The sequence below is a fragment of the Littorina saxatilis genome, linkage group LG1 (genome assembly GCF_037325665.1).
Source record: "Littorina saxatilis isolate snail1 linkage group LG1, US_GU_Lsax_2.0, whole genome shotgun sequence".
NCBI lineage: Eukaryota > Metazoa > Mollusca > Gastropoda > Littorinimorpha > Littorinidae > Littorina > Littorina saxatilis.
In genome coordinates this window covers 6,941,551-6,966,990 of record NC_090245.1, presented here as the reverse complement: position 1 = coordinate 6,966,990, position 25,440 = coordinate 6,941,551, and the positions used below count along the sequence as shown (strand labels likewise).

At 42.7% G+C, this 25,440-nt stretch overlaps 1 protein-coding gene across 2 annotated transcripts in view; it reads right to left on the bottom strand.

Annotated features, from left to right (window-relative positions):
• The window catches only part of LOC138960319 (centrosomal protein of 192 kDa-like), a 70,015-nt gene that overhangs the window by 8,728 nt on the left and 35,847 nt on the right, over positions 1–25,440 (bottom strand). For both annotated transcript variants that reach the window (XM_070332171.1, XM_070332181.1), the window contains 18 exons: positions 24,207–24,408; positions 23,164–23,309; positions 20,105–20,319; positions 19,428–19,583; positions 16,519–16,606; positions 16,037–16,195; positions 14,980–15,160; positions 14,073–14,155; positions 13,686–13,807; positions 13,165–13,262; positions 10,979–11,192; positions 10,323–10,429; positions 7,639–7,696; positions 6,919–6,984; positions 5,518–5,623; positions 4,711–4,903; positions 3,269–3,444; positions 2,609–2,740 (listed from right to left, as the gene is read on the bottom strand). In XM_070332171.1, the coding sequence (XP_070188272.1) occupies positions 2,609–2,740; positions 3,269–3,444; positions 4,711–4,903; positions 5,518–5,623; positions 6,919–6,984; positions 7,639–7,696; positions 10,323–10,429; positions 10,979–11,192; positions 13,165–13,262; positions 13,686–13,807; positions 14,073–14,155; positions 14,980–15,160; positions 16,037–16,195; positions 16,519–16,606; positions 19,428–19,583; positions 20,105–20,319; positions 23,164–23,309; positions 24,207–24,408 (2,502 nt within the window). The remainder of the gene's footprint in view (positions 1–2,608; positions 2,741–3,268; positions 3,445–4,710; positions 4,904–5,517; positions 5,624–6,918; positions 6,985–7,638; positions 7,697–10,322; positions 10,430–10,978; positions 11,193–13,164; positions 13,263–13,685; positions 13,808–14,072; positions 14,156–14,979; positions 15,161–16,036; positions 16,196–16,518; positions 16,607–19,427; positions 19,584–20,104; positions 20,320–23,163; positions 23,310–24,206; positions 24,409–25,440) is intronic.

The window sequence follows — 25,440 nt, the reverse complement described above, 5'->3', positions numbered from 1 at the left end:
CAGCAGGTCATACCTCCAATGTACGGACAGACCATCGTCAAATTTTCACCACAACAAAATCGATAACAGAACAGTCCGGCTCTTGGTGCAAAGATCACAGCCGCAATGGCGTGACGACAGTCACTGGTAACTTGAGTGCACCTGTACCCATCAGGAGGGGGGGGGGGGGGTAGTTTTGGTCAGGAGTGGAGTACATGCGAAGATGCCAACGTGAAACTGCACTGTGCTCTTTATTCTTGTCTGTTGGACGTAAACAACAGAAACCACAGTCGATGAAGGTCCTGAGCGAAAGAGAGTGAAAAACCGGCCACAGTTCTCAGCATCGTGTGTCTGTGTGTAACCTCTTTCATTGACAAGATACTCTTGTTTCCCCTCAGCCTTGACCAGTGAGTCGGTTGCCTAATCCATGAATCTGTGAACCCTTCAGTTGTCTTGCTGTGTCAAAAGTTACGACACAGTCAACTGGTTTTGCTCCGAGTGAACAGTTGGAGCTGACCTCTCTGGCCACAGCCCAACAGTACAAGGCTGGAGGGAGTGAGAGAGAGAGGGAGGCGGGGGGGGGGGGGTGGGGCGGTGGAGGGGTAGCTGGCTAAACTCTGTGGGGTGTCCGGTGTCACTGCATGTCAGCAGGAAGAGCATTGGAGAGAAATAGAGAGGTGTACTCTTCCACACAATTTCCAAGCATCAGTTGTCACGGCTTGGGGTAGGCATTAGTGAGGGAGAGTGGGAGCTGTGTTATGTACAGTGTATTTCCGACTGAAGAGTGAAAAGTCACTGCCATGCCACATGATCGGCATGCAGTCAATAAAGCCAGACAAGATGAAAATAAATTACATGATTATGACATGCAGCTCTATCTGCTGCTATTTATTCAAACTGGGTTTCAAGCTTATTCTTGCAAAGCATCTGCACACGCTCCTCTGTGCTGTGTTTGTGTGGCTGCTTTCGTATGTCAGTGCATGGTGAGTGTGTTCACTGCCTTGAGCATTTATTTTATCTCTTCTTTTCAACACTTTTCATACAAATCATTTTTACAGAACGTTTAAAGAAGTATTAGGAGTTTATTGTTTAGTAGCCACAAGAAGTGATTAGCATCTATAGACTCAATCCTGTTGTTTGTGTGTCTGTGTGAGTGTATGGGGGAGGGGGTGGTGTGGTCACCCCTCCCGTGACCGGACACCTGCAATGTACGGACAGTTTTGCTATGGCCCAAGGGTGTCCGTTCATGAGAGGGACTGCTGTACAAGCAATGACCAGTAGCAAACTGCCTCAGCTGGAACACGCTCTACACAACATCAAGAGCCTGAGGACAGTACTGCAATGGATCCCCTCCCACTGTGGTGTACAAGGAAACGAAGAGGCGGACAGGATGGCAAAGCTGGGTGCAGAAGATGAGCAAGAGAACAACCCTGTGAGCCTGACAGAGATGAAGACCATCATTAAGTCTCTGCACAGGACGCCCCAGCCACAGGACAGCTACCACCTGCTATCCAGACCACAGCAGGTGGTCATCTTCCGCCTGAGAACGGGACACAACAGACTTAACCAGCATCTCCACGGGAAGCTGCATGTTGTGCCCTCCCCCATGTGTTCTTGTGGAGAAGCAGAGCAGGACACGGCCCACATCCTGCGAGACTGTAGGAACCACCAGGTGCTGAGAGAGGAAATCTGGCCATTGCCGGAGTCCCTGCACAACAAGCTGTACGGGCCAGTGGCTGCGCTGCAGAGGACCACTAATTATATCTCAAGATCTGGACTCCAAGTGTGATCGGCGATCGAAAAGAAGAAGAAGAAGACCCCCAATTTAAGACTCCCTCCTTTTTAAGACTTTGTTTTCTCAGACATTCTGTTCATAACCTCTGTAAAATGACTTCCATTTGAAAACTCCCTCCTTTTTAAGACCCGATTTTCTCAGGTCTTAAAAGGGGGGTTCCACTGTATCAGACAAGACAATATTTTGAGAGCAAGAGCTGGAAAATGAACACTAACCCTTGTACCAGCAATGGTTATGTTACTCTGTCCAACACATCTAATCTAACTTTTCTCACACAATATCTCACACAAAACTGAAATGCACTAGATATGATTTCTGTAGGAATGCTATTGACATACAATCTCTAACGATGTGCATATCACACACACACGTATGCATATACACGCACACTCACACAGCAAAGGAATTAACCACACATTGCTCTTACTCCCAACACAGGGGTTACCTCAGCGCTGAGATATCTCTGTGGTGATATTGTCCCCATACACACATTGCTCTTACTCCCAACACAGGGGTTACCTCAGCGCTGAGATATCTCTGTGGTGATATTGTCCCCATACACACATTGCTCTTACTCCCAACACAGGGGTTACCTCAGCGCTGAGATATCTCTGTGGTGATATTGTCCCCATACACACAAAACCCATCTTCTCCCTCCCGTTTTGGATACCTCAATAGTGAACAATACCTTCAGTGAAAAATATCTTTAGTGAACAATACATTCAGTGAACAATATCTTTACACACAGACACATACATGTACACACTCACAATCAGACACACAGAGAAGACAAATCACTCAATCAAACTCTTTCAGCCCTCCCCCACAAGTTACCTCAGCAGTGAAGGATATCTTGGTGGTGACCTTGTCCTGCATGGAGACACGGCGGGATGGCAGCGGGTGGTGCTCCAGCTCCCAGTGCTGGTTGAACGTGCCTTTCGTCCTGGGGCAGAACCTCACAGGCACCTGCAACATAATAATAAGGGCATTTACAGGGCGCAAATCCTAAAATAGTTCTAAGCGCCTTACAATCAATCTTAAATATAATAATCTTAATAACAGCAACAATACACATTTAAAAACAAACAAACTTTAAATAAATGGAAACACAATCACGTACACATCAACAACCAAAGTCTAAGACACTAGAGCAAATGAACAAACTGTGTCCTCTCAGTAAATAAACGATCAAAACTTAATAACTTTATTCTCAAAGGTCTTAGAAAGCAGGTTTATCAGACCTTTGATCGGCGAAAGCAAGAAGAAGAAGACCTTTGAGAATAAAGTTATTCCCCGTTGATAAACCTGCTCTCTCAGAATCATAATGTCTGCGAATTTACCCACATTTCAACACCTGCATTACTCAGAGTTGTTCTTAATGTCTGATAATAAAATCTGCATTTTAACACATCCTTTTCCAGATTTGCGTGGTTTTTCAATGGGCTTACCACCATTATCACAGTATGACACACATCAAACTAAGCCCAATCTCACCTTGACAGTTTCGCGTGGCAGAAGGTCAGCACTGGTCGGGCTGATGGTGAACGCTTGGTACCCGACCCTCTGAACCGTGTTGGTCTCGTCCGACCCCTTGACGTAGGCCGGAGTGAAGGCAGAGATGTTCCAGTGTACAGGGTCCATGGAGGTGTTGGTCAGTTCTAGCACACTCTCTGCACATGAATACAAACATTTACCTCAAACTTTAACACATTTTACATTTAGTCAAGTTTTGACTAAATGTTTTAACATAGAGGGGGAATCGAGACGAGGGTCGTGGTGTATGTGTGTGTGTGTGTCTGTGCGTGTGTGTGTCTGTGCGTGTGTGTGTGTAGAGCGATTCAGACCAAACTACTGGACCGATCTTTATGAAATTTGACATGAGAGTTCCTGGGAATGATATCCCCGGACGTTTTTTTCTTTTTTTCGATAAATACTTTTGATGACGTCATATCCGGCTTTTTGTAAAAGTTGAGGCGGCACTGTCACACCCTCATTTTTCAATCAAATTGATTGAAATTTTTGTAAAGCAATCTTCGACGAAGGCCGGACTTCGGTATTACATTTCAGCTTGGTGGCTTAAAAATTAATTAATGACTTTTGTCATTAAAAATCTGAAAATTGAAATAATTTTTTTTATTTTTTATATAAAACGATCCAAATTTACGTTCATCTTATTCTACATCATTTCCTGATTCCAAAAACATATAAATATGTTATTTTGGATTAAAAACAAGCTATAAAAATTAAAAATATAAAAATTATGATCAAAATTAAATTTCCGAAATCGATTTAAAAACAAGTTCATCTTATTCCTTGTCGGTTCCTGATTCCAAAAACATATAGATATGATATGTTTGGATTAAAAACACGCTCAGAAAGTTAAAACAAAGAAAGGTACAGAAAAGCGTGCTATGCAGCACAGCGAAATCACTACCGCGCTGAACAGGCTCGTCAGTTTCACTCCGTTATGCACAAGCGGCGAACTACGGTCATTGTGAAAAAATGCAGTGCGCTCAGTTTCATTCTGCGAGTTCCACAGCTTGACTTAATGTAGTAATTTCGCCTTACGCGACCTGTTATTCTATATTGTTGAAAGAGACCAACAATGTCATAACAATATCGTTCAATTCACACGTGGTGATATCATGTAAATGAGGTCGTGTCAAACTAGTCTGGCAGGGACCTGATTTTCCACTGCTCATGATGCCCCTCCCCCCTAATGCTACCTTTGGAGGAAGGGGATTTTCAAAACACACACACGCACATATACAGACTCAAATCAAATTCGAATGGCTGACCGACAGACCAAATCCAACATCACCCTCCCCCAAGTACTGCCTATGACAGAGAAAGAAGGTATTAGATCACACACAGACACGCATAGCCATACACATCCACACACACACAGTCATACACATCCACACACAGACTCTCACCATGCACTCCATTGACTTGGGCGTTGGGAAAGTGGATGCTGGTGGCGGCCAGCTGCAGACTGCGACCTGTGGAGGTCAAGGTCGTATCCCTTGGTGACTGTATGGAAATGGAGGACAAAGAGACCGGAGAACTGTGCGGAGACAAGGCCAGCAGGGAAGACTGGGGAACGTTCTCAATGTGAACTCGCACACTCTGAAAACAGCAGAGAGCAGTTTGTTAGAAGCTGTTGAACTGGCACACTCTGAAAACAGCAGAGAGCAGTTTGTTAGAAGCTGTTGAACTGAACAGATCAACTCCAGAAATAACTCTGTCGGGTTTGTTTGGGTTGTGAGAAAGTGAATACTCTTGCTTTTAGTGAGGCAAACTTTCCACACATGCTCCTTGTTGATGTGTTTCAGACACACCCCTGGCTACCGACTGGTCTATAATGTCATTTGGGAAAGTTTGCCTCAATATTAGCAAGAATATTCACTCTTTTACAACCCGAAAGTTATTTCCAAACTTTTTCAGAGGGGAAGTTTCCTGCTTGAAGTTGGAGTTATCAAACCTGCTGAAACATGTTTTCTGATGAAAATAAACTCCTGTGTCCAACTTAAGCAATCATCTAGAAATTCAACTAGTAATATTTTTTTCCTTGAAAGAAAAAAAAAGAACTTCACTCTAAGCTGTAAATAGAAACACACCCCTGTTTTCATGTTTTTACCCCGCCATTTAGGCAGCCATACTCCACTTTCGGGGGAGCTAAAGACTAATGAGATACATATTACACAAACAGCTAAAGAAATGTTGATAAAAATAGAAGAGACCTTGTCCTGTCCACTGCAACTGATGACAACCTCGCCCCTCCAGGGCAGATCTGCCAGTCGTTTCTGCCACGCCACGTGCAGCCACACTTCAATCCCCGTACTGCTCCTGAAAGACAGAGCAAATATGTCCAACGTTCAACCTCACATAGCCAATTCATGTAATAATAAAAAGATACCAAAGCAAAGCAATTTCTTCTTCAGTGTTCAACGGTTGTGTCACTCATAGTCTTAGGCCTGAGGAGGTTATGAACTGGCAAGTTCGGCGCAGGTCTTCCACAGTTCCCCACTAACAGTTTTGCATCTGGAGTTGTGCTCTCTGGCCAAAGCGCAATTAGAGTGTATATGACAATGACGTGCCCTAAGTCTGCTAAGCTATGGGGTATAACTTTTAGTTAGAGGACGCAAGCAACAATTAAGGTGTATATGACAGCAATTAGGGTGCATAATTATGACAATGAAACCAGCCAAGGGTTGCAACTCCAACAGAAGGGTTATTCAGTCATCACCAGTTAGGGTGCATATGACAATGACAACAGCCAAGGGTTGCAACTCCAACAGAAGGGTTATTCAGTCATCACCAGTTAGGGTGCATATGACAATGACAACAGCCAGGGGTTGCAACTCCAACAGAAGGGTTATTCAGTCATCACCAGTTAGAGTGCATATGACAATGACAACAGCCAGGGGTTGCAACTCCAACAGAAGGGTTATTCAGTCATCACCAGTTAGAGTGCATATGACAATGACAACAGCCAAGGGTTGCAACTCCAACAGAAGGGTTATTCAGTCATCACCAGTTAGGGTGCATATGACAATGTAAACAGCCAGGGGTTGCAACTCCAACAGAAGGGTTATTCAGTCATCACCAGTTAGAGTGCATATGACAATGTAAACAGCCAGGGGTTGCAACTCCAACAGAAGGGTTATTCAGTCATCACCAGTTAGGGTGCATATGACAATGTAAACAGCCAAGGGTTGCAACTCCAACAGAAGGGTTATTCAGTCATCACCAGTTAGGGTGCATATGACAATGTAAACAGCCAAGGGTTGCAACTCCAACAGAAGGGTTATTCAGTCATCACCAGTTAGAGTGCATATGACAATGTAAACAGCCAGGGGTTGCAACTCCAACAGAAGGGCTATTCAGTCATCACCAGTTAGAGTGCATATGACAATGAAACCAGCCAAGGGTTGCAACTCCAACAGAAGGGTTATTCAGTCATCACCAGTTAGGGTGCATATGCAAGTTACTCACCATTACTTCGCCCGGTTTTTTTCAATTTCATTGACATTATTTTTTCAGAACTCTAACATAACTGTTTTAGGGAGAGAAAAAAAAGCTGAAACTGTGTACTTCCCTCTGACTGTGTCTGAGTGAATTTGCCACAAAAGTAATCTTACCGTGGCTGAATTTCACCTTTCTGAGGCTCAGGAACCACTGAGCTAGGAGGCCAGGACAACTCATATCTGAAACAAGCAGCACGTTACAAAGATTAGTATCATTAAAACTTCCTCTTTTTCACTGGCATCATTTCTTTCAATTTGATAAATGTGTCCATGACTTTTGATGAAAGTTATCAACATAGTCCTGGTAGCTTAATTCTCGTACATTGAAATCCCCCTGCAGGTGACTGTGAAAGTAAAATGTTGGAATTCTTATTTTCACAGCTAAACGTTTTGTTGGTGTCCAGAGCTAAAGCCTCATTTGTGAAGCTCATGTTGTTCATTGATCTTTAACCTTCTGAAAACATACAGCATATAATATAACTATTACATAACTTGGAATGCTTGGTTTCTCCACTTTCACATCTTCATTTTCTTTTTCAAGGCTAAAGCCTTGTTTGTCATGCTCATGTTGTCAGTTCTTCAGTAACCCTCCGACATGTCTTCAATTTGGGCGTCTTGACTGTCCGATGTTTTGGGCAATAGAAACACAAGTGCAGTATGTCGAATAAACAAAATACTTCATGGCTTGCTGTGTTGTACCAGATTTACATTCGTTGCTTTTTCAAATATTGAAAAGCTCGCTTTCACTCTGACAACAAACAGCATTAGGCAACACAGTACATACAGGTAAGATGACAGTACATACAGGTAAGATGGTGGCTGAAGACATTTTACCTGAGAGGCTGGCGTGAAAAGTTGATGAGCTGCAACATCTTGCTGTTGTTTTCTCCAACTGTAACATCAAAAACAACAACAAATCTTTATCTTTACAGTAAGATACTCGGTACAAGGTAACATCAAAAACAACAACAAATCTTTATCTTTACAGTTTGTTTGTTTGTTTATTTGTTGCTTAACGTCCAGCCGACTACGCAGAGCCATATCAGGACGAGGAAGGGGGGGATGAAGGGGGCCACTTGTCAAGCGATTCCTGTTTACAAATGCACTAACCCATTACTTGTGTCCCAGCAGGCTTTAGTAAAACTAAATTAATACCTACTGGAAGATTACCAGTTTCCAGTATGTTAAAATAGGCTTAACCTATCTACTGCTGGACTTACATCAGAACACTAACAGATTAAACTATACATGAATCGCGAGACAAGCGGCAAGAGAAGAGATTTTTGGAAAAAATACAGGTGAATGAGCAAGAAGGCAGAAAAAAGAAAAGAATTCATGAAGAAAAAGAGAGCATGACAGGAAAGAGGAACCAAAAATCTACCTAACAGCAAACTAGAAAGCTCCTGCGGTTCCAAAAACAGGAGGGGCTTTTAATTTCATAACCGCAGTGCCCCACTGCGGGACTTTACAGTAAGATACTCGGTACAAGGTAACATCAAAAACAACAACAAATCTTTATCTTTACAGTAAGATACTCGGTACAAGGTAACATCAAAAACAACAACAAATCTTTATCTTTACAGTAAGATACTCGGTACAAGGTAACATCAAAAACAACAACAAATCTTTATCTTTACAGTAAGATACTCGGTACAAGGTAACATCAAAAACAACAACAAATCTTTATCTTTACAGTAAGATACTCGGTACAAGGTAAAATCAAAAGAACAACAAATCTTTATCTTTACAGTAAGATACTCGGTACAAGGTAACATCAAAAACAACAACAAATCTTTATCTTTACAGTAAGATACTCGGTACAAGGTAACATCAAAAACAACAACAAATCTTTATCTTTACAGTAAGATACTCGGTACAAGGTAAAATCAAAAGAACAACAAATCTTTATCTTTACAGTAAGATACTCGGTACAAGGTAACATCAAAAACAACAACAAATCTTTATCTTTACAGTAAGATACTCGGTACAAGGTAACATCAAAAACAACAACAAATCTTTATCTTTACAGTAAGATACTCGCTACACGGTAACATCAAAAGAACAAGCTGGTTTACAGTAAGATACTCGCTACACGGTAACATCAAAAGAACAAGCTGGTTTACAACTCATTGGTGCTTCACTTCTACATCTTAGCGCAGATTTTATGAGATCAGGGGTTGTGTGCACAAGAAGTGCCTAACTGGGTGTGACCCATGCATTCAGTCAGATTGGTTCAAATTTCAAACAAAACTCTAAAGATGTCTTCTGGAAATAAATCTGTCAGGATTTTCAAACGGCGTGGCAGAGTAAGGGTAAAAAATATCCAGGCAAGCTTTTCAAAGGCAGGTGAAGCAACAGGATGCTGCTGACTGGCTTTCACCTGCCTTTGCGACAAACAACTAACTGTGATGTGTATGTCCTTACCACCTGCCCAAAACGACCACTCCAAAGTACCCCAGACACATTTTTCTTCTTTCACCTTTTTATAGCTTCTTCTTCTTCTGCGTTTGTGGGCTGAAACTCCCACGTACACTCGTGAGTTTTTTTGCACGAGTGGAATTTTATGTGTATGACCGTTTTTACCCCGCCATTTAGGCAGCCATACGCCGCTTTCTGAGGAAGCATGTTGGGTATTTTCGTGTTTCTATAACCCACCGAACTCTGACATGGATTACAGGATCTTTTCTGTGCGCACTTGGTCTTGTGCTTGCGTGTACACACGAAGGGGGTTAAGTCACTAGCAGGTCTGCACATAAGTTGACCTGGGAGATCGGAAAAATCTCCACTCTTAACCCACCAGGCGGCAGCGACCGGGATTCGAACTCACGACCTCCCGACTAGGAGGCCGACGTCTTACCACCCCGCGACAGAGCCCGTCACCTTTCCATAGCGACCACCTATTTATAAGGACCACTTTTGGTCGGTCCCCTTGGGTGGTGGTTATAGACCGGTTTGACTGTAGGACAGAAAACACAGACATACTGACACTGCCATAAGGCAAAAAAAAAAAAAAAGGTCTGTTTACGGTAACATAGGCCAAAAAAATAGGGTCGGTAGGTCGGGATTTTTCTCTTTTTTTTCCCCCCAAAAACCATATTTTTACGTTATTTTTTTAAATTTTTTTTTCCCCAAATGCCACAAAAAAGTCTAGGGTCGCGCGAAAAAAATAGGGTCGGTCGGGTTACCGTAAACAGACTATTTTTTGTGTGTGCCTAAACACCCACCTGTGAAGGACAGAAAACAGACATACTGACACTGCCATAAACACCCACCTGTGTAGAACAGAAAACACAGACATACTGACACTGCCATAAACACCCACCTGTGAAGGACAGAAAACACAGACATACTGACACTGCCATAAACACCCACCTGTGAAGGACAGAAAACACAGACATACTGACACTGCCATAAACACCCACCTGTGTAGGACAGAAAACAGACATACTGACACTGCCATAAACACCCACCTGTGAAGGACAGAAAACAGACATACTGACACTGCCATAAATACCCACCTGTGAAGGACAGGAAATCAGGCTTGACCGTCCACTCTTCTGGCTCTGTTTTAGGTACGCTTGGAACGCGGAACTGACCGGTCGAGTCGAAGCGAGAGTTTTCCTCCCTGAAAACAGACCAGGGTCAAGATTGTGGTCAGTACACGATCACCATTGCAAACAACTTTGTACTGCAATGGACCCCCCCTCTCCAGACCTCCAAAAGTCTCAACAAATCAGGTCTTACAAAGATGGTTGTCTTGAAAGGAAGCTAAATTTACAAAGGTCATGAACAGAAAATCTTAAAGACTATGGTTTTAAAACGGGATGAGGAACTGGTGTGTGTGTTAAAGGGTTGCTCATTCATGTAGTGGAGATGCTAAGACAATGCCAGTTTGTAGAGGCAATCCCATACATTTCAGAAACTAACTTGATCACTCAAGCAAGTTGAGGCATCAATATGCCAATATGTGAAACGACACACTGAATCTAGAACCATCAAAGGTATTGAAAGAGAGAGAGAGAGAGAGAGAGAGAGAGAGAGAGAGAGAGAGAGAGAGAGAGAGAGAGAGAGAGAGAGAGAGGAGAGAGAGAGAGAGAGAGAGAGAGAGAGAGAGAGAGAGATCAAAGAGAGGAAGAGAGACAAACACACACACACGCATACACAAACGGCCGACCTGAATTGATGAGACGATCTGTCCCTTGCCCTCTCCCTCTTAAGTCCAGCAGAAACGTCGGCAGTGTGTGAGGATGTCTGTAGGACAGCGCTGACAGACATGGCCGACGTACGAGCGTCAGGCTGAGAGGGCTCTGCCAGCAGAGCCACGCACTTAGAGCTCAGGTGCTGAACGAAGGCTGATGCATCGTTCGGACTGTCAGGAATGGCTTGTCCTGAGGAAATAAACATGAGGAAGAAAGATAATGCTGAAGCAGTGACAAAGTCTACCAGATGGAACTTCTAAGGAGATTCTTCTTCTCTTCTGCGTGTACACAGTAATGGGGACAAGGCACTAGCAGGTGTGCACAAAAGGTGACCTGGGAGATCAACAAAATCTTCACCCTTAACCAACCACGCGGCCGCGGCCGGGATTTGAACTCACGACCTTCCGATTAGGAGGCCGATGTCTTTATCACTACGCCCGCCCAAGGAAATTTACAAGAGAAAAAAAGATAATGCTTAATGCACTGACAAAGTCTATGAGATAGGAACTCCACAAGCTATTCCCACACCGGGAACACACTGACAAAGTCTATCAGATAGGACTTCCACAAGCTAATCCCACACCGGGAACACATTGACAAAGTCTACCAGATAGGACTTCCACAAGCTATTCCCACACCGGGAACACACTGACAAAGTCTATCAGATAGGACTTCCACAAGCTATTCCCACACCGGGAACACACTGACAAAGTCTATCAGATAGGACTTCCACAAGCTATTCCCACACCGGGAACACACTGACAAAGTCTATCAGATAGGACTTCCACAAGCTATTCCCACACCGGGAACACACTGACAAAGTCTATCAGATAGGACTTCCACAAGCTATTCCCACACCGGGAACACACTGACAAAGTCTATCAGATAGGACTTCCACAAGCTATTCCCACACCGGGAACACACTGACAAAGTCTATCAGATAGGACTTCCACAAGCTATTCTCACACCGGGAACACACTGGCAAAGTCTATCAGATAGGACTTCCACAAGCTATTCCCACACCAGGAACACACTGACAAAGTCTATCAGATAGGACTTCCACAAGCTATTCCCACACCGGGAACACACTGACAAAGTCTATCAGATAGGACTTCCACAAGCTATTCCCACACCGGGAACACACTGACAAAGTCTATCAGATAGAACTTCCACAAGCTATTCCCACACCAGGAGCACACTGACAAAGTCTATCAGATAGGACTTCCACAAGCTATTCCCACACCGGGAACACACTGACAAAGTCTATCAGATAGGACTTCCACAAGCTATTCCCACACCGGGAACACACTGACAAAGTCTATCAGATAGGACTTCCACAAGCTATTCCCACACCGGGAACACACTGACAAAGTCTATCAGATAGGACTTCCACAAGCTATTCCCACACCGGGAACACACTGACAAAGTCTATCAGATAGGACTTCCACAAGCTATTCCCACACCGGGAACACACTGACAAAGTCTATCAGATAGAACTTCCACAAGCTATTCCCACACCAGGAGCACACTGACAAAGTCTATCAGATAGGACTTCCACAAGCTATTCCCACACCGGGAACACACTGACAAAGTCTATCAGATAGGACTTCCACAAGCTATTCCCACACCGGGAACACACTGACAAAGTCTATCAGATAGGACTTCCACAAGCTATTCCCACACCAGGAACACACTACAAAACTACTTGCTCTAAACAGCACCATCCTGGTTTAAAAAAGCAACAACTTCTGAAACAGGTAAACTGACAACTACAAAGACCAAAACAGACAGAAGTAGAGGTCCTGCGTTGCTCCCCCACATGCCAACCAGCATAACAGGCAGTAAAGTCAGCACAAAGAACACTAGGTTTACGTTGGTTGGTTGTTGGTTTTTAATATTCCTTCAACCAGATCTTGGTCTTGATCTACAATCAAATCACAGTTGTCTTGAAAAATCCTTCTGTGCGCACTTGGTTTTGTGTTTGCATGTACACTTGAATGGAGGTAAGGCACTAAGCAGGTCTGCACATAAGTTGACCTGGGAGATCGGAAAAATCTCCACCCCTAACCCACCCAGCGCTGCCAGGAAAATACTCAAACATCTGCATGGGAGGCCGGCATCTTATTCACCAGGCCGCGATCAGCCTGATGTCAAATCTCACCTTCCAAGATGACAGCATCCTGGGTCTGGTTGGTGAAGTGCTGCCTAAAGGCTGCATGCAACAGGTGCTGCTCACCGGCCCCGTCTCTCTCACTCGCTCTAAACAAATGCAACATCCGTGTTAATACAATCTTTGTGACTTCTGATTTAAAAAAAGTTCTCCTTCTGCCCTGCTCTCCTTTCTGCAATCAACTGAATAAATCTTAGCAAATAAATCTTTGTGACTAATGTTTTCAAAAACGTTCTCCTTCTCCCCTGCTCTCCTTTTCGTAGTTAACGTAATCCCCCTGCTCTCCTGTTCGTAATCAACTTAATCCTCCTGCTATCCTTTTCGTAATTAACTTAATCCCCCTGCTCTCCATTTAGTAATCAACTTAATAAAAGATAGCAAATAAATGTTTGTGACCTTGGTGTTCTCCTTTCCGTAATCAATTTAATCCCCCTGCTCTCCTTTTTTGTCATCAACTGAATAAGTCATAGCCAACAAACCATCCTGACTTTGGCGTTTTGCGAAACACTGACCTCTGGTACTTCTGGCGCATGACCTCATCGCCGTGCTGGAAGCGGATGACAGCGACCACCTCCTTCCTGTCTTTGACCAAGGTCGTTTCACGCTCAGTCGGGCTCATGGCAACCATCACCTTCTGCACACGCACCATAGATTTTTTTTTTATCAATAATTAAATCTATCCAATGTAGAACTTGTTTCTTACATCTTATCATTAGTACTCTGCCTCATCCAATTTTGAGCAAAATCATTTTAAAATGCAAAAAATAAAAAATAAAAATTCCAGTCCCACTTCTCCTTTAACATCTGCCGGCTACAAGTCCCATGCATTCTCACAAATGCCTAGGGCGGAGTTGAGTGTGGCACCGAAAACAGGCGAGAAAATAACGGCAAACACTCACAGTGGAGCATCCGGCAGCAAGCACAAAGTTGTTGGGCTCCACGGCAACACGCCCTGGGGGTACAGGCTGCTTGCACATCAAGTCTGACCACACAAAGATTCATTGTTTTCATGTTAGAGGCACACACACAACCTAACAGCAGACACACCAAACTGTGCAAATAACAGTGAAGAATGGCAAGGGAGAAAATGATCATTCTCGCCAGAGAACAGCACCGCTTTCTAAGCAAAGTTTATTAACTATAACATCAGTGTTTGTCTGTCTGTACATGTTAGACTATTTATTTTATTTACGAGGATTTATATCGCGCACGTATCTCACCACACAAGGCGACTCAAGGCGCATGTTACCTATTAATGCCGTGTGAGATGGAAATTTTTACACAATATATCACGCATTCACATCAGCCAGTAGATCAACAGCCTATAGGCGCTGCATCCACCTTTCACGGCCTATTATTCCAGGTCACACGGGTATTTTGGTGGACATTTTTATCTACGCCTATACAATTTTGCCAGGAAAGACCCTTTTGTCAATCGTGGGATCTTTAACGTGCATACCCCAATGTAGTGTACACTATTGAGTCAACGTACCTGCGATTGAAATGTTTTTATCTGTCATAAATTAAACATTCCAATAACCTACCATTCTTGTTTTTTCTTTCTGAATTTTGGAACGTTAGCAGTCCATCAGTTTGTGGATTGTTATTATTATGGACAAATGTTTCTTGTTTTCCTGTGCACACTAACACTTCAATATCTTCAGAGTAGACTTTAACAGGCAAGACAATTTTCTGGGAAACCACACAGTTTGGGGGCTGATAACATTGATTTAAAGTGTATACTTCAAACAGATTAAAGCTGCACACTCCCATGAGGGAGGTGACAAACAGCTGCACAAAACTCACCAAAGAAAGCAGAGGCCCTGACAAAAGCGGCCCTGACGCCGGAGTTAGTCAGCACAATTTCGCGCATGATGTTGTGTCCAGCAGTGAGACTACCCAGCTCCAGCCAGCGATGACCGCTGTTGGTCAGACAGGCTCCGGACAGCGCCAGCACACTGCAACCACCGTAGCCCACCAGTGGAATCTGAAAACGCAAGGAAAGCAGCATTTTGAGATGAAATTAATCCGTACATTTTCAATATAACTACTAGACACCGTAGAAGACTGAGAGTTAGATAAAGCAAGGAGTCAAAGCAGATACAGCTGCCCCAAGAAAAGTATCACACCCCATTTAGAATAAGAACAACAACATCAGTAACAACTACAAGAACAGTTACAAGAACAGTAACAACAAAACAACAGTAACAACTTTTAAAACAACTACAATGGTAACAACTGTCACATTAACAGTAACAACAACAGTAACAACAACAGTAACAACAACAACAACAGTAATAGCAACAACAACAGTAATAGCAACAACAACAGTAATAGCAACAACAACAGTAATAGCAACAACAACAGTAACAACAACAACAACAGTAATATCAACAACAACAGTAATAGCAACAACAGTAACAACTACAACAACAGTAACAACAACAGTAACAACAACAACAGTAATAGCAACAACAACAGTAATAGCAACAACAACAGTAATAGCAACAACAACAGTAACAACAACAGTAATATCAACAACAACAGTAACAACAACAACAACAGTAACAACAACAACAACAGTAACAACAACAACAGTAACAACAACAACAGTAACAACAACAACAACAGTAATAGCAACAACAACAGTAATAGCAACAACAACAGTAATAGCAACAACAACAGTAATAGCAACAACAACAGTAATAGCAACAACAACAGTAATAGCAACAACAACAGTAATAGCAACAACAGTAATAGCAACAACAACAGTAATAATAGCAGTAACAACAACAGTAATAGCAACAACAGTAATAGCAACAACAGTTATAACACCCAATTTCAACAGCCAGTAAAACCTTACCGAGTACTTCGAGGGGTGGCCCTCCTGCTTGCGGAGGAGGAGTTTGCCGGAGTAGCCCGTGACGGCCGTGGGGCAGAAGATGACGGTCAAGGTCACCCTGGCCTTGGGTTCCAGCACCACCTCACACGACTGCTGCCATTCTCCGCTCGCCGACACCAGCTGTAAGCCAATCAGATGCAATGCTACTCTTGATGCTAATCAAGTGGTTAACCAAATAATAGGTTTGGGGTTTTTGGAAGCTAATCGATTTAAGGATTGAACTGTTGAGATAATTACTGGGTTGAATTTTTCTTAAATTGTTTTAGGGGGGTGGGGGGAGGAGCAACATGCAATATTTTCAAGTCACAAACTCTCATTTTATGCAAGATCCTCTACATAACTGAAATACATGGTACCATCTATTTTGATTTTTTATCATCATTGATTTGTTGCGCAAAAGGGCTTTTAGACTATATTACACAAACTCAAACAAAGCAGGCTACCTTGAAGCAGTCTGACGACTGCCTGACCTCCACAAAGGCGTACTCCGCTCTGCTGCTGTCCTTGTTCATCAGCCGCACCGTCAGGCTCCTGCAACACCGTTACCTTCTTCAACCCTCGTCATTTACATCAACTTTCTCTCACCAGACATGCTAACAATGGGATCTGGTATATCTTCTTCTTCTTGTTCGCTCCATTTACATCAACTTTCTCTCACCAGATATGCTAACAATGGGATCTGGTATATCTTCTTCTTTTGTTCGCTCCTTCTTAACATCTACTATGCTTACAATGGGATCTGGTATATCTTCTTCTTCTTGTTCGCTCCTTCTTAACATCTACTATGCTAACAATGGGATCTGGTATATCTTCTTCTTTTGTTCGCTCCTTCTTAACATCTACTATGCTAACAATGGGATCTGGTATATCTTCTTCTTTTGTTCGCTCCTTCTTAACATCTACTATGCTAACAATGGGATCTGGTATATCTTCTTCTTCTTCTTCGCTCCTTCTTAACATCTACTATGCTAACAATGGGATCTGGTATATCTTCTTCTTCTAGTTCGCTCCTTCTTAACATCTACTATGCTAACAATGGGATCTGGTATATCTTCTTCTTCTTGTTCGCTCCTTCTTAACATCTACTATGCTAACAATGGGATCTAGTTAAGAGTAGAAATTAGTATTTAGTGTAGGAGGAGGGTTGGGGGTGGGTATGGTTTACTTTGAGCAGGTCGGTTTCAGTTTTAATTTAATAGTTTTAACGAGTTGCCCAGGGCCTCACATCCATGAGAGGTAGCATAGGACAAATGTCCTGGCCAATGTAAAAGTGATAGGACATTTGTCCTGAACAAAAACAAATCAATAGGACATTTTTTTCCCGTAACAAAACGTAAATATAATTAAACTTGACTAGTTTCTTGGCACGAGGGTAAAAGAACAAAAATACTTTTCTTGGCAAAAAGTGAGCAGCTTTGACTGCCACAGCTGCCCCCTTTTCTTGTTTTGTCAGCTGTCGGGTTTCAACTATCTCCTTGTCTCTCTGGAGAGATGGCACTTGCACACTAACAGCATGGTCTTTGGTTTCTTGATGATCGGTAAGGGCCGATTTGCGAAAGTTAACAGCCAACGGTAAAAGTGTTGGACTTCCCTGTGTGCTGACATGAGGTGCAAAACATAAGTTTCCTCTCTGGGTCATGCGACACCCACGGGAATGATGTCGCCCAGCTTAAGACGAAGTTACGCGTGGGTGTGAGGGAGGGGGTAGTCACGTAGTGTCTTTCTTCGGCTCCGATGTTTGACTATCGCGATCGACATTCTCACCTGGGCGATCGGGCTCTAACTGCTCTGGGGCTGGAGGAAGCTTAGTTTCCGTACTACTGACAGATGATGAGGGAAGGGACTTGAAGTGTAATTTCTTCTGTCCCTTTTCTGGGATCAGTTTTCGTTTGTTATTTTCGGGGAAAGCGCGAAGGGAGGCAACTCTCAACTGGCTTCGAGCATTCCGAGTTGCGAGCCTTGGAAACTCTTTGGTACTAGAGGCACAAAGTGTCTAACTTTGTCTGCTACACATCGCTTCGCAATACATCGATAAAATAGCATTCAAACTACTGTAAATTGAGAAGTACTGACGATGTCCGGATCAAATGATAGAATAATCGGACATTGACCACTTTGTGACAAAAACAATAGGACATTTGTCCTCCTGCATGAAAAATGTATAGGACATTTGAAAAAAATATCCTCATATGTCCGATGTCCGACGTGGATGTGAGGCCCTGGTTGCCTTTTGTTTTATCATTCTGGTGTTTATCTAGATGTGCTGTGTATCTTATAAGAAGTTCTTAAAAGTTCGAAGTTATTTTAGCATATAGGTTTTTTATGGTCTTAACAGTTAAACATGTATTACGTTATCATTAAGATTCATGCTTTGTTAGCACTAAGCAGTTGTTTTAATCAGTCTGGTTTTCTCTTGTTTTCATCTTATGAACATTCTAAATGTTAGACTAACTTATTGTCTTGTACAGAATAACAACTGTGTGAATGGTGCTATACTGAATGAAAGAGTGTGACATGAAGTTCTTGTACATTATTGTAAAGAGTGTGAATGACGTTTTAGTTTAGATGTCAAGCGCTTAGAGCAAGCCTTTTTAACGAAAGTTTTTGATTTAGCGCTATATAAATGTTCTTATCATTATTATTATTATTATTATCTGGTATATCTTCTTCTTCTTGTTCGCTCCATTTACATCAACATTCTCTCACCAGATATGCTAACAATGGGATCTGGTATATCTTCTTCTTCTTCTTCGCTCCTTCTAAACATCTACGTGTGTGGCACGCACAACATTTTCTGTCTTACAAACCAACACAGGATAAATCTGCTGCAGGCATTCATTTCAAAACCAGAAAGCCTTGCTAAGCAAAACTTATGCAAATCAAATTTTTTTTTTAAAGGAAAACAGGAGCAAGGATAAAAGACTTTTATTAGTTCACAGACAGAAACACAGATATGGCATTTTGAGTGTTTTCATCCCGGGAGTTTTTATTGTACCACATTCTTCTTTGCCTCATCATCATCAGCATCTCTTTATCTTTTAGACATGGCCTTCTAACAGGCAATCCTAGTTGTTCCTACACCAAGAAAATCTTCTACGAAATGAGGCAGAGCACTGTTAAGAGATCAAATAACCAAAGGGAAATAAGCGCTCTAAATGCATACATGTGTAATGGAGTAAGCGCGAGTTATACGGAACCTTTCTCCTGGCACCTGAGAGAATAACCAGCAGGTGCCAGGAGACTGGTTCCATATAGCTCTCACTTACTCCATCACACATGTCGTATGCATTTAGAGTGCTTACTTCCCTTTGGTTATTTGTTCCTACACAAAATGTATAAATGATGTCCATACTTGGTCTGGTTGAGGGGCACCCCGTTGAAAGACAGGTACGACCTGCTGGCCAAGACGTTCAATGTGGACGAGCGGACCGGAGCGGGACGACTCACGACCGCCTCCAGAGCAATTTCGTACGATGGACCCTCTGGTTCAACGTCCAGAAGAAGCAGGCTGTAATCAGACATTGTCATTGACATGTAATTATAATAATAAAAACTTATCAATCGCCCCTTCTCACTAAAGCTCACGGCGATGTACAATAGCAACAGCGTGCACACACACACACACTAAAATACAGTTTGTTGATAACAATACTATAACGACTATCGGATCCTTAAAAACTCTCACCTAAAACATACATTTAGAGAAATACATATGACACAAAGCTTCATAGCACTGACTTACAAGGCTATATAAATACACATTCAAACAAAAAGCTTCATAGCACTGACTTACAAGGCTATATAAATACACATTCAAACAAAAAGCTTCAGATCACTTTCACACACAACAACTGGTGGTTCAAGAAAAACAAAATGGCTACATGTACAGTGGAGCCCCCAGTTTAAGACCTCCCAATTGGTCGATAAAGATGAAACAGAAGACGATATACTCCCCTCGGACCGACACACAAGCTAGTTAGTCGAAAAGCCACCAAACATCTTTTATTAACCAACAGCATAATGACTGACCTCCTGTACTGGCACACATCCGCCTCCACCGGAGTAAAAGTGATGGCCACGTCAGTGCTGTCTCCCGGCTTGATGGTGAGACGTGAGGGCGACACCCTGAAGCATTCTGGGAAGGTGGTGACGCCCAGCGTCAGGTTGATGCTGATGTTGCCCGCGTTGCTAAGCTTCACGCTGTCCTGGATGTTGTTGTTGGGCTGCGTCTTGAATGCAAGCGACTGTCAGAGCAAAAACATCATTTAGTACAACAGTGAAAAATCCATTTGAGATTCTCCCTTTCAAGACTTATCTCCCTTTCAAGACTTATCTCCCTTTCAAGACTTATCTCCCTTTCAAGACAGTTTAATTTTCTCTTCATGTCGTCTGTAAATGTATCTCCACTTCAAATTTCTAATCCTTACTAATACCTACTTTTTTCACTTTCTGAGATCTCAACTGGGGTTAGTGTAGCAACACTGATAGGCAAAGATATCAGGGCAATGTAAATGAATTCTATGAATAAATCTTATATTCTCACCCTATGGAATATTCCTGATCTAATGGAATTTGAGAATCATGCTTTTAAAAAACAAATTATTTTGTTGTGAAAAGCAGAAGTACATTAAATAGAAGTGGTTAACTAGCATTACACGCAGTTGACGCTTGATGATACAATCGCCCATTGGGCTTAAAAAACCCACAAAAAAACAGTGAAAAGAGACTAAACTATATGCCAAACTCATGAAAACTGTGCAATTTTGCAGTAGTCAGCACACACGCACAAACAAAAATAAAAGAATGCACCTCAGCATGATAATAAAAATGTGCTACAGGCAGCAGGACTTGGAAGTTCATTTTCTCTTATCTCTCTCCCCTCCCTTCCACCCCCCCCCACCCCCATTTTTAAAGAATGATGGAGAACATTGTCAGTAGGGTCAACAGAAAACATATCACTCAACAAATCTGCAAACACATCTGTGAAAAACTGCATACCTCAAACGTGGTGTAACAAGAAAACCAAAAACACACACAAATGCACACAGCTGCGACAACCAAAAAAATGTGAAAAAGCACAATTACAAAATACTTCACGCTAATACAGACAGGCACTCACATACACATACTTGGAAATGCAACACAGTCTGACAGACAAAAAAGCATTCTTGGTAAAGAAGCAACAGACAAATTCCGAAATAACTCTGTCGGGTTTATTTGGGCTGTGGAAGAGTGAATGCCCTTGCTTTTACAAGGACAAATATTGGAGGGGCCAATCACTAGCTAGGGGTGTGTCGGAAACATGAAGACAGGAGCACGTGTTTCCGACACACCCCTCGCTAGTGATTGGCCCCTCCAATGTTTGTCAGAGGAAACGCAAGGGCACAACCCATATATACCGGACGGAGTTATTTCCGAAAATCGTCTATGTAAGTGTGAAGCAACAACACAGACGTGCATCAATACACACCGACACACACACTGTACACAAATTCATACACAAAGCATACACAAAGCATACACAGATACTTTCAGCTGCGGGAGAATTGTGATGCAATCTCTCTTACTAGCTGCAATAGAACAAAGGTACGTCATCACTTTCAACAAAACTATAGGCTCAACATTTGCAAAGTTCATGATGTCCTTTTGTGATTGTAAAAGCCCTAAACTTACTTAAAATGTTTGAAAACTTTGCAGTCATCTAGCCAGATTAGACCATTCATTCTATTTAGACACACGCCACACACCAACAGCCTGCTTCATGTGCACAACGGACATTTTGATGAATGAGCTTCGCCGATTGACTCCAGTGTCTGTGAAGAAATTAACCAATCAAATCATTCCCACTCTGAAGAGACACACCCAGAATGCTGAGTGTTGGTGTGTGTCCTTCTTCTTCTTCTTCAGTGTTCCAGAATTGTCTGCTTACGTGTGAGCTCGTTTGCCCATTTGGGGCGGGGATATAGCTCAGTTGGTAGCGCGCTGGATTTGTATTCAGTTGGCCGCTGTCAGCGTGAGTTCGATCCCAGGTTCGGCGGAAATTTATTTCACAGAGTCAACTTTGTGTGCAGACTCTCTTCGGTGTCCGAACCTCCCCCCGTGTACACTACATTGGGTGTGCACGTTAAAGATCCAACGATTGACAAAAGGGTCTTTCCTGGCAAAATTGCTTAATAATTGTCTACCTATACCCGTGTGACTTGGAATAATAGGCCGTGAAAGGTAAATATGCGCCGAAATGGCTGCAATCTACTGGCCGTATAAAATTTCATCTCACACGGCATCACAGCAGAGCGCCTAGAACTGTACCCACGGAATATGCGCGATATAAGACTCATTGATTGATTGATTGACTATACTCTGAGAGCATAGTCAGCTCACTCCGCTTTCGTTGAGTAGGCATGCTGGGTATTTTCGTGTTTCCATAACCCACCGTACTCCGACATGGATTACAGGATCTTTTCCGTGCGCACTTGGTCTTGTGCTTGCGTGTACACACGAAGGGGGTTAAGTCACTAGCAGGTCTGCACATAAGTTGACCTGGGAGATCGGAAAAATCTCCACTCTTAACCCACCAGGCGGCAGCGACCGGGATTCGAACTCACGACCTCCCGATTAGGAGGCCGACGTCTTACCACCACGCCACTGCGCCCGTCGGGTGTGTGTCCAAGGGGAAGGATGGTCTCATCTCGTGTAAAAGCCCGGCCAGATGTGAGATGGTGAGCCCAATCGTTTACATAGGAAGGTCTGTTACTTGAAGCTTAAGGCCGCTAAACTTGGCGTTAGGGAGTTGATATCAGTTATCAGTCTCATTAACATGATTTACAAGAAAACAAAAAACAGATCGACTACTAATGTTCCAAAATTCAGAGTAAAAAACCCAAGAATTGTAGGTTATTGGAATGTTTAATTATTGACAAAACAAAACAGTACATTTACAATACTTCAACCCAGATAGAGATAAGTTCATTGTGTCACAAATGTCTGTTTGTCTACTTAAAAGACTCTGGTTTTGTTTTGTCAATAATTAAACATTCCAATAACCTACAATTCTTGTTGTTCGATTCATGATTTTTAAGGCCACTGACCATGTTTGAGGCGGGCACCAGGAGACGAGGCATGCCCACCGTGGCTCGCACCAGTACCGAGGCCAGAGGAGGTAAGTACTGAACGGGCGTGTCCACCTCCACGTCAATTTTGGCTTCAATCTTGTCAGCCGGACGTTCCGCTAATGCTGCAGGTGGGAGAAAAACATCCAGTATTATTTTTAACGGGCATTTTCTATACCTTGCGATGTATAACGAAGGAATCCGTAAAACAACCATTAAGTCTTACACATCCACATCCAGTATTTTTGCATCAACCAAGATTGCTTTTCTTATGTGTTAAGTAAGCGCAGCGACTCACTATTCTACCTATATTATACTAAGGTGTTTTTTACCTGGAATGTTTTTAGTTTTTCATGTCCCATTCCTTTTTCTTTTTTAAAACAAATTTTGCCTTGCCTTGCCTCAAATCAAGGCATACTTTCAGAATACAGTGGAACCCACCTTTTAAGACCAGACCGCCCCCCCCCCCCCCCCAAATTTCAGACTCCCTCCTTGAGAACTTGTTTTCTCAGACTTTCTGTTCTTCTTCTTCTGCGTTCGTGGGCTGAAACTCCCACGTACACTCGTGTTTTTTGCACGAGTGGAACTTCACGTGTATGACCGTTTTTAACCCGCCATTTAGGCAGCCATACGCCGCTTTCGGAGGAAGCATGCTGGGTATTTTCGTGTTTCTATAACCCACCGAACTCTGACATGGATTACAGGATCTTTTTCGTGCGCACTTGGTCTTGTGCTTGCGTGTCCACACGGGGGTGTTCGGACACCGAGGAGAGTCTGCACACAAAGTTGACTCTGAGAAATAAATCTCTCGCCGAACGTGGGGACAAACTCACGCTGATAGCGGCCAACTGGATACAAATCCAGCGCGCTACCGACTGAGCTACATCCCCGCCCAGACTTTCTGTTCTTAACCTCTGTAAAATTACCCCCATTTTAAGACTCCCTCCTTTTTAAGACCTGATTTGCTCAAATCATTTTAGGTCTTCGAAAGGGGGGTTCCACTGTATCGGCCAAATGTTCACCTCTGTTCATCTCTTTGTTGGGTGGCCTGCAGAAGACAGGGATCTCTACAGTCTCGGCCGTGTCAGGACTGTGGCAGCCGGGCAGCATGACGGTGGTGACGCTACGCCCCAGCGACTCGGGCCGACTGGACATGGAGATCATGGACACCTCACTCGTGTTGCTCGACCTGTCGAAGGTGAAGCAGTGCCACACAGAGCTCGCCTGAAATCACATGACACATCCACATTCACGTGTTAAGAGACAAATCATTGAATATTACAAATATAATTCAAAATACATTTATTACAAATTTAATTTGAAATATTTAAAAAACAAAACAGTCAGAAAGTGAGCAAAAAAACAATAAAACACTACAGTTGTGATGGAATGGAAACCAATATGTGCGCCTAGTGATCTGCATGGAAGCCAATATGTGCGCCTAGTGATCTGCATGGAAGCCAATATGTGCGCCTAGTGATCTGCATGGAAGCCAATATGTGCGCCTAGTGATCTGCATGGAAGAAATCAGACAAACTGACACTGAATTCCAACAGAAGGCTAATCAAATTAATGTTAATTACACAATGTCCAGACTAATCAAATTAATGTTAATTACACTATGTTCAGGCTAATCAAATTAATGTTAATTACACAATGTCCAGGCTAATCAAATTAATGTTAATTACACAATGTCCAGGCTAATCAAATTAATGTTAATTACACAATGTCCAGGCTAATCAAATTAAGGCTAACCAATGACCAAATACTTCTGACCTCATTAGCTTAAAACGAAGCCTGTGTCTGTAATCTTTCCCCAAATCCCCACCATGACAGGCAATCTGTTGTCCCTAAATGTCTGAAAACTTGACCCAAATCCCCACCATGACAGGCAATCTATTGTCCCTAAATGTCTGAAAACTTTACCCAGACCTGGGAACCCCTTTTTTGCACTTGGAGTATTCTCAAACAAACTGAGTGTATCTTCAGAAAAATGCTCTCTTTATTTCTTTCTTTATTTGGTGTTTTACGTCGTTTTCAACCACGAAGGTTATATCGCGACAGGGGAAGGGGGGAGATGGGATAGAGCCACTTGTCAATTGTTTCTTGTTCACAAAAGCACTAATCAAAAATTTTCTCCAGGGGCTTGCAAGTAGTACAATATATTACCTTACTGGGAGAATGCAAGTTTCCAGTACAAAGGACTTAACATTTCTTTCATAACTTTAACAAAAATTCTCACAATGAGAGGCAATC